General features: G+C 49.5%; 6 protein-coding genes; 2 read left to right on the plus strand and 4 right to left on the minus strand.

Annotated features, from left to right (window-relative positions):
• The first annotated feature begins 73 nt into the window (after positions 1-73).
• CNAG_03995 (hypothetical protein) lies at positions 74-990 on the plus strand. XM_012192209.1 has 3 exons: positions 74-503; positions 564-723; positions 776-990. Exons 1-3 carry the CDS (start codon positions 90-92, stop codon positions 823-825), a joined length of 624 nt encoding a protein of 207 aa, XP_012047599.1. The 5' UTR covers positions 74-89; the 3' UTR covers positions 826-990.
• Positions 836-3,395, minus strand: CNAG_03996 (guanosine-diphosphatase). XM_012192210.1 has 4 exons: positions 2,859-3,395; positions 2,067-2,798; positions 1,528-2,008; positions 836-1,477 (listed from the first exon to the last, which is right to left on the minus strand). Exons 1-4 carry the CDS (start codon positions 3,232-3,234, stop codon positions 1,051-1,053), a joined length of 2,016 nt encoding a protein of 671 aa, XP_012047600.1. The 5' UTR covers positions 3,235-3,395; the 3' UTR covers positions 836-1,050.
• Positions 3,396-3,612: 217 nt separating this feature from the next.
• On the plus strand, positions 3,613-5,030 carry CNAG_03997 (hypothetical protein). The gene is made up of 3 exons (XM_012192211.1): positions 3,613-4,194; positions 4,259-4,540; positions 4,597-5,030. Exons 1-3 carry the CDS (start codon positions 3,985-3,987, stop codon positions 4,708-4,710), a joined length of 606 nt encoding a protein of 201 aa, XP_012047601.1. The 5' UTR covers positions 3,613-3,984; the 3' UTR covers positions 4,711-5,030.
• On the minus strand, positions 4,792-7,218 carry CNAG_03998 (transcriptional activator). XM_012192212.1 has 5 exons: positions 6,929-7,218; positions 6,828-6,860; positions 6,614-6,757; positions 6,133-6,555; positions 4,792-6,083 (listed from the first exon to the last, which is right to left on the minus strand). Exons 1-5 carry the CDS (start codon positions 6,962-6,964, stop codon positions 5,070-5,072), a joined length of 1,650 nt encoding a protein of 549 aa, XP_012047602.1. The 5' UTR covers positions 6,965-7,218; the 3' UTR covers positions 4,792-5,069.
• Positions 7,219-7,789: 571 nt separating this feature from the next.
• CNAG_03999 (hypothetical protein) lies at positions 7,790-8,990 on the minus strand. XM_012192213.1 has 4 exons: positions 8,384-8,990; positions 8,280-8,327; positions 8,092-8,226; positions 7,790-8,016 (listed from the first exon to the last, which is right to left on the minus strand). Exons 1-4 carry the CDS (start codon positions 8,607-8,609, stop codon positions 7,922-7,924), a joined length of 504 nt encoding a protein of 167 aa, XP_012047603.1. The 5' UTR covers positions 8,610-8,990; the 3' UTR covers positions 7,790-7,921.
• A 152-nt stretch (positions 8,991-9,142) lies between these two features.
• Positions 9,143-9,876, minus strand: part of CNAG_04000 (cytochrome c oxidase assembly protein subunit 11) — a 1,650-nt gene continuing 916 nt past the window's right edge. The window contains exons 4-5 of the mRNA XM_012192214.1: positions 9,705-9,871; positions 9,143-9,647 (exon numbers count right to left, since the gene is read on the minus strand). Of these exons, the coding sequence (XP_012047604.1) occupies positions 9,545-9,647; positions 9,705-9,871 (270 nt within the window). The 3' untranslated portion in view covers positions 9,143-9,544.

The raw sequence follows: 9,876 nt of genomic DNA on the forward strand, positions 1-9,876 counted from the left end.
ATGTCCGGTGCGTGTTGCGTCATCGGGTGTTATATTATCGCCGCTATTCAGTTTCCATCTCCCCCCCATCTCCCCTCCCCCCCCCCACGATGTCCTTCAGACCCACCCTCTTCACCTTCTTCAACTCCCCCTCCCCCTCCCTCCGCCCCCTCGCCAGGTCGTTCCGCCCCGTAGGCAGATCGTTCCACGGCCCCGCCATCCCCCACCCCCCCCGCACCATCTCCCCCCTCGGCCTCGGCATCGCGGCCTCCCTCACCCTCACCGCCCTCGCCCTTCCTTCCCGCCGCGCCCAGTGCATGAGCGGCACCTCCGCCGGCATCGCCAACGCCCCCCCCGTCGCCGGCGAGTCCCGCTCCCAGCTCGGCGCCAAACAGCCCCAGAGCATCGTCAGTGCCTACGAGCTCAGCTTTGGCGCTGTCTGCGGCCTCTGTGCCGGCGTGTTCATCAAGAAGGGCGCAAAGGCTTTGGCATTCCTCCTAGGCGGCGCCTTTGTCTTTCTCCAGGTAACGTCTTCTTCCCACTCCACCCGCCCAACTGCCAGCTGACACCGCGCGGAAAAATAGTACCTCTCCACCAAGTCTTATATCCAAGTCGACTGGGCCAGGATCGGCGCCCGGTACGACTCTGCCTTTGGCACCAAGACCCCTACAGGTGGCTACAGGGGCCCCACTGTCGGCCGCCTCTGGGCCAGGCTCGTCGACTTTTTGACCGCCGACTTTCAGCGTATGTCCCGTCTTGCACAGGAGATTATAGGTCTAAGCGTTGACTTGCACAGAACGAGCGAGCTTCCTCGCTGGGTTGGCGTTGGGTATCCGTCTTGGGTAGATCAGAGTTGTTTCCCATCTTGTACTTACACAGGTGCATCCATGTATATCCTATCCAAAACAGTACCAAAGAATTGCAATGATTGATATGATCTTTGTATAGATCTAAAACTAATGTGATTTTTACAAAAGACTGTGGGCCCATTGACCTTTTTTCCTTCCATCCACTCTAAACCCCCTCTATATAACCATACTCCTTTTTTTTTTAGTTTTACGCTACGCTACGCTACGCAGTACAAGTCAATTCTGCCTTCTCCACCAACGCCAAACCGGCACCCAACGCCCACCCAAGCTCCACACCCCTCAACTTCTTCTCCACCATCAACTCCCTCTCCGGAGAAAGCTCGTATCCGAGCCCGAGCAACGCGTTCATAAACGTCAAGTCGAGGCAGTACTCGGGCCTACCGGCAAGCTCCTCCATCGCCGTCGCGTCGCTGCCCCATCGGTCAGCCCACGCGTCCGGGCCGGCGCAGACGTCCTTGGCCATAGAGGTAAGCTCAGAGATGGAGAGCGTGGAGGAAGAGGAGGATGGGAGAAGAGGCTTGATGCGGTCGGTAAAGTAGGAAAGCGCGAGCAGTTGGCCACGGGGGAACGTATCGAGAAGAGAGGGCTGGTAAACACCGTTGAAAGAGCAAGGCTTGACTTCACAGATACTATTCCACAGTCAAATCAGTTTCTGCTGTTTAAAAAAGTATTAACCTACGCGTCCTTGGCCATGACCAACTCGACGACCCTGTTACAAGCCTCAAAGTTACCATTCCCACCGTGCATGGTAACATTGACAGTCTGCCTTCCAGGCGGATCAAGCGCGACTCTCCGGGTCATACCCTTTGACAAACAAGGGTTCGGCACCTGTACATCCTCGCTCAAGTTCTCCCACTCGACCTCACCCTGGCCAAAGCTCCATGTGAATGCGACAAGGTTGTGCACGCTTCGCCTGGCGCGCATGAGACCATAGCCGAGGTAAGAGTGCTGGTAAAGCGTAAAGTCCTTGCCGCCAAAGGTGAGCTCGTACTTGTGCTCGCCCTCCACCAGCGCCTGGTCAGACTCCGCCGGGAATTTCGGCTCAAAGACGATTTGCGTGGAAGCGCCACCGAGGTCCATGACCGCCAGCGTGTCGTCAGATTCGGCGCCTTCACCAATCTTGTTGAGCAAATAGTTGGCAGTGATCCACGCATAGACACCTACACGCACAAGTCAACCCCTTTCCCGGGACCGAGAGAAAAAAAAAATCCGACTTACCTTCATCCTTGCCGTCCATAATCTCGACAGCCCTCTCGCCACTGACCGTAAAGTCCCAGTTGGTCTCGAGCCTGTTCCTCACTTCATCAAGGATAGCCTCACTCTCCTGCTGGCCGAGCAACCTCAACCCGGCAGTAGCCTTCACCTCCACAGGCGTACACTTTCGCAAACTCTCGGGAACGACCCTGTATGCCTCCTCAAGCAAAGGGTCAAGAGAAGCAGCGGCCGCAGTCGGGTCACGAGCGTATGCTGAAAGTCCCGGCTTGACAGCTTTGAACGTCTCATACTCCAGCTGGGGGGACGGACCGCAGTTGTTGAATTTGTAGACGTGGATCCTGGAACCCGTGGAACCAGCGTCGATGGTAAGCGCGTACTGCACGACAGGCTTGTCAGAAGATACGGGCTCGGTACAGGCCGTTGTCGAAGCGGGGTCCGGGTCTTGCTCGAATGATCCGGGGAAAGAAGATTCAGCCTCGGACGGAGATTCAGACTCAGACTCGTTGGTAAAGTCTTGCTCGGCTTCAGAAGCATCCTGGGCTTCGGTAGAAGTAGGATCATGAGGGTTGGAAGCGTCGCCAGTGGGAAGCGTATGAATCACACCATCGTCATCTCCATCTTCATGGTCCAACGGCTGGGCCACATCAGAGTCTTCAGGACGGAAGGGAGGAGAGCTATAGTCAATCGGATCACCGTCTCCCACAACATCCTCGTCCAGCGAGGGTGTATACGTGTCTAATTAAAAAAAACATTCAGTGTAAGATTCCTTACTGCCCAGAGATCTACCCGACTCACTTTCTTCATTGTAGATCTGTTGTTGTTCAGATCCGCCACTAGCGCGGCTAAACACCAAGAAGATAACGGCCACAGAGATGGCGGCGAGTAAAGCCCATCGCTTCCATGCTGTCAAACCGGCACCAGTGCGTTTCCTTGCGGGACCATTCGCACTCGTGGGTAAAGGAGAGTACTTGCGCGTGGAGAACATGGCGGCGGTCGTGGAAGTAGAAGCGGAAGTGGGGGATTTTGGTGAAATTGGGGTTTTCGGGATCCTACCTGACGGTCTGTGTCTCAGAGACGACAAAAGGGAAAAGGACAGAGAGCCTGATGTGGATGTCTCTATGGAGGAAGGGAAAGTAGTATCGGTAGAACGAGCGAATAAGTGTGCAGGCATGCACCTGTTATATATTTGGGAAAGGGAAAAAAAGAGAGAGAGATTGAAAAAAAAAGTGAAGAGGAATCAAAGTTAACAATGGGGAGTAAGGGATAGTGGCGGATCTTTGATAGGGGTGGGAGGGGCAGCGTGAATGCCGAGACGGTCACAAGAGGCTCAAACCTTAAAAACGGGTCCGCATTGTTAAATATGTGTAAATAACTTCCTTAAAGTGGTAATTAACACTTTCCCCTTTGCTGTTTCGCGGTCCTTCATGTTATAAGCCCTTCCGTGCCTGGCTAAAGCTTGTGGCGATCTCTAAGAGTTGCGCTAGGATCACCGCAAATCGCTACTTACAACAACAAGTTTATAAAACAAAGGTCTTTTTCCAACTTATTCGCAAGATCTATATCTACATCTATAGTAGCCTTCCTCGATTAGGGTATAATGAGCGCAAATAATCATTTAATTATTGTATGGTTTCCAGCAACATTTTTGTCAGGAAAGAAAAAAAATATCCGTCGGGCATCGCACAGCCGCCGTTATCCGCAACAACAGACGGACGGACGGACGAGCATGCGAAGCTGATTTATTATTTGATTGATCATTGAAGGGAACAACACCCCTTCACTTGCTACTCATCATCCATTCAACTATTATAAAACATGTATCCGAAATGACCTGCATATGTGGAGCGTGCATGGCTTTTACTGAATATATATACACGCTGACAATTCACTCGAATTTTACTTACCCATTTGTTTGACCGTCATGTCGGCTAGTAGTAGTCTTCGCCGCTCACCAGCCTCTTTCCTGGCCTCATCATCGCATGCTCTACCTTTGCCACCTACAGCAAGCCAGCTTTCTTATATCCTCACCACGATCCAAACATCTCGACCGGCTTTGATCAAGGTTGTCACTTTTCTATTATCAGAATGCCCGAAATCAACGTGCACGGAAACAACGCCCTCATCGCCCGCCGTACGTTTCTTCGTTTCCCCCGTTTCTGACCCTCCAAGGCATTCTAATGAGGGATCCTTTGCAGAACCATCTGCCTACTCTATCCTCTCTCATATCCAGCCCTTTGAAAGGAAAACGTAAACGACCCATCACACACTTTGATGGTATCCCGTTATCGGCGGCACTCCCACCACCCCCAACTCCATCATCACCAAATGCGGAGAGAAGGATTATCTCGCTCAGAAGGGTCATGGGACTGTATAAGACCATGTCAGGCGTATCTATTAGTGGACAAAGTCAGGATTCCAACTCAGTGAAGGATACGGAGAGAGATGCGTATCACTTTGCATGTCATTATATGAACAAGGTGAGTGTTTGTGATGTTATTAGTAGTATTTAAAATTCCTTACCCGTTTAGGATAGTCTTCTCCTTCTTCGATTGAATCCGACTCTGAAGATGACTGTGAAAGCTCGACGGAAGAGGAGGACAGTGACGATGAGGATGATGTGGTCCTCGTGTTCAATCGACCATACTAAATCAAAAGCTTCAAGTTTCTTCAGCACCTACATCTACACTCCATCTTGTACATGTGCAGCTCCATCATCGCATGCACAGAGATCAAAGATACAAGTAGAATACATGATATGGAGACGCTACACTGCCATAAAAGGAGCTCTGATTGAGTTCTAATCCCGGCGAGGAACGAAAAAAAAAATCGAGTGAAGAGATAACTGTTGGAAAAAGGCAGACCGAAGACTAAACAGGCTCTTGTTACAAAAGCGCTTTGGGCGCAAGCTATTTTTCAGTGAATTCGAAGAAAGCGTCTATATGTGACGACCATACCATAATTAAAACGCGTGATTAGATTCTCGTTCTCCCATCATCTTCTCCTTATCTACTTCCTCCCCCCACCAGCACCTGCTGAAACAGGACTTGGTAAACCCATTCCACTCCCACTAGCCCCTTCCTCCATTCCCTCAAATCCGGCGCCATCAAACCCCCAACCCGCCTTTTGCTGCTGAACATGCTGCTTTCCATAAGCTGCCTGATGATGAGCAGCAGCAGCAGAAAAAGCAGAATGGGAAGAAATGCCGTTTCGATCTTCATCGCCACTTTGCGCAGCTGCAGCAGCAGCGGCATTATTACTCAATGGCCAGATGAATTCGACGCCATTCCCTTCTTCTCTCCCTTCAGAGGCGGTATTGCCAAGTCCCATAAGAGACGCTGACCCTGGATCCGCCCCACTTGGGCCTGCACCTCCACTCGCCGACCGGCTGGCTCCTACCCCTCCAAAGATCTCGTCCAACAAATTCTTCTCGTCAAGAGGGACACCAAGCTCTGCCAGTTGTTGTCGTTGTTTCTCTAAGAGTATGCGTTGCTGACGCTGGTGATTCTGCTGCAGTTGAAACTCGGCATAACGAGCAAGAAGATTTTGGTCCCATTGAATAGGCTGTCCGCCAGGCACTTGCGTTGGAAGGCCGGGTACTGGAGGCTCACCGGGATGAGATCCTGGGCCATGAGCACTATAATATGGTGAGGGCTGAGGAGCGCCAGCAAATGGTTGACGAGATAGATATGACGCTTGCATCCCCAAAAGAGAATTAGGGTAACCAAAGTAACCGGGGTGACCATTAGGACTGCGAGAATAGGAAGGGTGAACAGCGAGCTGTGGGACACCTAAAGATGCTTGCATCGGAGCGGCAAGAGGGTTGGTTATTGGGTATGGAATGGTGTCTGATGGGTGACGATGGACTGTGGGAGCTGTACGCGGTGTTTGGGAGGATGAAACAGAAGGTGCTAGAAATTCGGGGTGAGGAGATCGATGGCGAGACGTAAAACGTTCATGTGATGGTTGAGAGGCGTGCATGCTGAGTGCGTACTGTAATCCGTCGAGAGATTGCCTTGACGCCTGAATGCAAAGTCAGGACTATGAATGCTGTACATCTGAATAAACTTACTTGAGGCACATCATCAGCCAACTCGTCCGCTTCTCTCAAACTACTCATACGCTTCCCGTTCCCATGTCCTGCATTTGACCGTCGTCTGGGCTTCTCTTCTTCTTCACTATCAGACTCGCCTCCACTCATGATCTCATCGATGAAACTCCTCTTCTCGCCTGGTTCACTTTTGCGTCGCTGTTTCTTGTCCTCTCTTTTCCTCTTCCTGTCCTCGCTTGGACGTAATGTTCGGTGCTTGAATGTTTCCTTCCCCTTCAGACTCCTAGTAGGAGGAGGGTTGCCGTTGGCCGCAGCTGCCGCCTTACTTTTGGATGTAGATCCTCTTCTTGAAGTATCATCATCGTCATCATCATCATCATCCTCTCCCGCCAGCGCCATTGCTGCAAACTCTGCTGCCCGCCTCCTCTCGATCATCCCTTCATACTATTCTCTCATCAGCCTACTTTTCCCATTCAACATAAAAAGTCATCTGGTAGCTCACATTGAGATACCTGTCTATCTCACTGTCCAGCTCCTTGCTTGAGAATTCGAACGCCTTGCCGGCCGCAGAAAAGATGATGATCGATACATCTGCGGCACAAAGTACCGATAATTCCCAGGCCTTCTTCATCAACCCTGCTTTCCTCTGTTTCGAGATCAGTATACGCTCTGGAGTACTACGAATATGATAATCCATGTTTGAGTGGTAGACTAACCTTGAGAAAGGTAACATTCCTGTTACGCTCGTCCTGCAGGATAACCTGTTAGCCTTTTTGTTTTCTTAGGCGCAAGTCCTGCTCTCCGGCAGAAAACGTACAGTGAGCGGGCGGATTTCAATCTTTTTCCTCCCCATATCCTATACGTATGCTTGTGTCTTAACTGAGGTATTCGAAGTAAGGTGAAAGGAGAATAGGATGAAGGAGCAGATCTCTTGTTCGGCCTTGTGTTCGCTTTTCGCCGAAGATGCGTGCTGTGGCGCCGAAAGGAAAGATACTTGTATGGCTGCTGGGGATGGGATATGCGTTGTTTCTCCCTGGTGGTGCCTCTGACAGGAAATCGTTTATCTGTACGGTAACCAACGAGGATGGATGGGAAAAAAGATGTCAATAATTCATAAGTAGAGTGCACAGCAGCAGATGCCTGACGGAGCAGGGATCGATTCCAGAGGCGGTGGGCCCCGGCTCAAAATAGCCACCGACACATTTTCTAATCGGCAACATCCGAGGTGGTATTGCCGATTAGATTAACTCTATTGCAATTTGGTAATACTTGAATTCGCCACCAGTTTTCCCTCGCCCCATCCTACCTTGAACATGGACATTTGAGCCATGTCGGCACTTATAGCGTCGGACATTCTGCCAAATCAATCTATGCTTTCACAATGGCACTTCCGTTTGGGAGCGATTCAAGAAGAGACCCAGATTTACATTTGCAGATAGAGTTATACAATAACTAGAGTACGACAGCACGAGCATGTACTACATAAATAGGTTTCTTACTTCTTGTACGTACATATCGGTTCGTGCTTGTTGCCGTTGGCAGATGATTCCAAGTTGTCAGCTCATCAGTGTAATCTTATGATTTGTTGGTTTGCTAAATCATGAAACATCCTATACCGTTGTCGTTCCCCGCACATCCCTTTAGATGTGAAATCTTTCAAATTATTCACATGATGAAGCACAGATCGTCTACATCGCTTATCATACTAAGCGGTTAGGACAATTGCTGAATCTTAGGTAATGATAAGTACATGCGGAAACATGGCAGTTGCATATAAAGTGAGCTGATTAGATCTCTTCCGTCCTAAAGGCTAGAACTGAGCGCGATAAGCGTTGAAGGGAGGCTCTTCCAAGCCGCGACCGTTGATCTTGACAGGCTCAGAGGGGACGACAACAGCAGCGAATCCTGAGATATAGACCATCAGTATTTTGCACCGTTACCCTTTATTTATCACCTAAACAGGTTCACAAGAAGACTCACTAGCCCACTCGGTGGTGTTGTTGTTCCAACCATGAATGTTGGCGATCTGCACAACAGCATCGCCTGCTCGAACAGTCTTCGAAGAACCATCGTGAAGGGTCATTTCAAGTTCACCATGAATGAGGATGAGATAATCTAGTTGGGATGATTGAGCTTGCAATAGCTTATAATAGTTAGATCCCATTCACCAATAGTTTGAGTGAAGTGAAGGTCGCCTCTGAAGCCTGGGGGCAAATCTGTACACATGTTAGCTCATGTATGAACTGTCACAGAGGACATAGCGTTGATTTACCGAGCCATCGCAAGGAAGTAGCGTCGTCATTGGAGATTCTCGCGGGCTTGATACCAGCCCATTCGATAGCTTTGTCCGGCTTGCCTACGAGCTCTGGTTGGAGGAAACCAACAGCTGCTTGGAAAGGGGAATCGGCTGGATAATGGATCTCTTTGTCAATAATGTGAGGTTCGCCGTTGACACCATGAGCTGCAATGATTGTTCGAGGAGGAGGAAGAGTGGTCATGCTTGTTGAAGTCTTAATTGGGGATTTCTATAGAGGCTGTAGAGGTTGTGGTGGGCGTGAGTATATAGACGATGTGACGTGTTCGTCGCTTGAGTATTTATAGGTCGTGCTGTCGATGATGATTCGGTCACTCGGCCACTGGTACGTAACACTCCTTGTTCTCCGGACGACCTCCACCGCTGCGTTTAATCTATCTCTTAATAAATGGAAGAGGGACAATCTGATGATGACAAAGCTCCCTGTTGTGATTAGATCAGCGTATCAGGTATAATGGAGGTACTGTGCAAGGTGGTTAAGGAGCTATTTTGAAGAGCTAATGAAATATGCTGAAGAAGAAATGGCGAGGCCGAGCTCCTTTCGCCGAGGTCAGTCATGGATCATGGGCTTCTTCTTGTAGTAAGCAAGTGGAGGTCCGCAGATGGTGGAGGTTCTCAGGAACGCAAGCATGCTTTTGTCCAGTTTGCTCCCTCTCGCACATCAATAGTAAGAGGAGATGAACTTTTAGCCAACGAACAGTCCCGTCGCCCTCGTTGATATGGACCCATTATTTGTATTTCAGCGCCTTAATCTGGTGTGAGATGCCACACGATTATATCTATGCCCTGGCAATGGCGTATAGAAATTAAAAAAAAACCCCCACAAGGCAGTTCAGACGATACTTTTACTGAGTATATCTGGAAGTTTGATCTGGGTGGATGGGAAAAGTAGATTCTAGTACGATTCTGGCAAAGATAAATTCCGATGCAGATAGTACAAGTAGATTTACTGTTATTGACAAGCCAATAAGAGGTATCTTGATGTTGGTAATGATGATAATGAGCGTTATATTAGAGAAACAATATGAAAAGCCAAGAGGAGTGGTCCATGCACAGTCGACCCCGATGCAATAGATGATGCTTTCAACTTTTTTCACCAAATGTCTCAGATGAAAAATTCTATGCCTTCTTCGCAAGCTCGTAATTCTCAAATCCCTGAGACTTTTGGATGACATCCTCTGGGGCATCTGGAATGGCGTGGCCCATGTCATTCCTTCGAGCACTGTGATAAAGCTGAGGTTAATGGATAGCACGACGAAAAATCAGGAACAGGGCGTACCGGAAGAAGGTGTAGTTCAACACCACATCGTCCAAGTTGTCTAATTGAGGCTCATCGACGATATCACGGTCGATGAAGAAAAATACTGGCAAATCCACTTCTTCTCCCGCTCGGATCTTTTGCTCTTCGAAGCAGAAACATTCGACCTTGGCGAAGTAAGGAGCGATCTGGT

The sequence above is a fragment of the Cryptococcus neoformans genome, chromosome 2 (assembly GCF_000149245.1).
Source record: "Cryptococcus neoformans var. grubii H99 chromosome 2, complete sequence".
Classification (NCBI taxonomy): Eukaryota; Fungi; Basidiomycota; class Tremellomycetes; order Tremellales; family Cryptococcaceae; genus Cryptococcus; species Cryptococcus neoformans.

Excerpts from the sequence above, each read along its gene's own strand:
- CNAG_03998 (XM_012192212.1), bottom strand. The coding sequence starts at position 6,964 with ATGGGGAGGAAAAAGATTGAAATCCGCCCGCTCACT. Across the intron at positions 6,758-6,827 it reads GGAATGTTACCTTTCTCAAG|AGGAAAGCAGGGTTGATGAA; the intron begins GTTAGTCTACCA and ends ATCTCGAAACAG. Across the intron at positions 6,556-6,613 it reads AGATAGACAGGTATCTCAAT|TATGAAGGGATGATCGAGAG; the intron begins GTGAGCTACCAG and ends ATGAGAGAATAG.
- CNAG_03997 (XM_012192211.1), top strand. The coding sequence starts at position 3,985 with ATGTCGGCTAGTAGTAGTCTTCGCCGCTCACCAGCCTCTTTCCTGGCC. Across the intron at positions 4,195-4,258 it reads CAACGCCCTCATCGCCCGCC|AACCATCTGCCTACTCTATC; the intron begins GTACGTTTCTTC and ends GATCCTTTGCAG. Across the intron at positions 4,541-4,596 it reads CATGTCATTATATGAACAAG|TCTTCTCCTTCTTCGATTGA; the intron begins GTGAGTGTTTGT and ends CGTTTAGGATAG.
- CNAG_03999 (XM_012192213.1), bottom strand. The coding sequence starts at position 8,609 with ATGACCACTCTTCCTCCTCCTCGAACAATCATTGCAGCTCATGGTGTC. Across the intron at positions 8,328-8,383 it reads TACTTCCTTGCGATGGCTCG|ATTTGCCCCCAGGCTTCAGA; the intron begins GTAAATCAACGC and ends ACATGTGTACAG. Across the intron at positions 8,017-8,091 it reads CAACACCACCGAGTGGGCTA|GATTCGCTGCTGTTGTCGTC; the intron begins GTGAGTCTTCTT and ends TCTATATCTCAG.
- CNAG_03996 (XM_012192210.1), bottom strand. The coding sequence starts at position 3,234 with ATGCCTGCACACTTATTCGCTCGTTCTACCGATACTACTTTCCCTTCC. Across the intron at positions 2,009-2,066 it reads TATGGACGGCAAGGATGAAG|GTGTCTATGCGTGGATCACT; the intron begins GTAAGTCGGATT and ends TTGTGCGTGTAG. Across the intron at positions 1,478-1,527 it reads TTGGTCATGGCCAAGGACGC|TATCTGTGAAGTCAAGCCTT; the intron begins GTAGGTTAATAC and ends ACTGTGGAATAG.
- CNAG_03995 (XM_012192209.1), top strand. The coding sequence starts at position 90 with ATGTCCTTCAGACCCACCCTCTTCACCTTCTTCAACTCCCCCTCCCCC. Across the intron at positions 504-563 it reads GCGCCTTTGTCTTTCTCCAG|TACCTCTCCACCAAGTCTTA; the intron begins GTAACGTCTTCT and ends GCGGAAAAATAG. Across the intron at positions 724-775 it reads TTTGACCGCCGACTTTCAGC|AACGAGCGAGCTTCCTCGCT; the intron begins GTATGTCCCGTC and ends TGACTTGCACAG.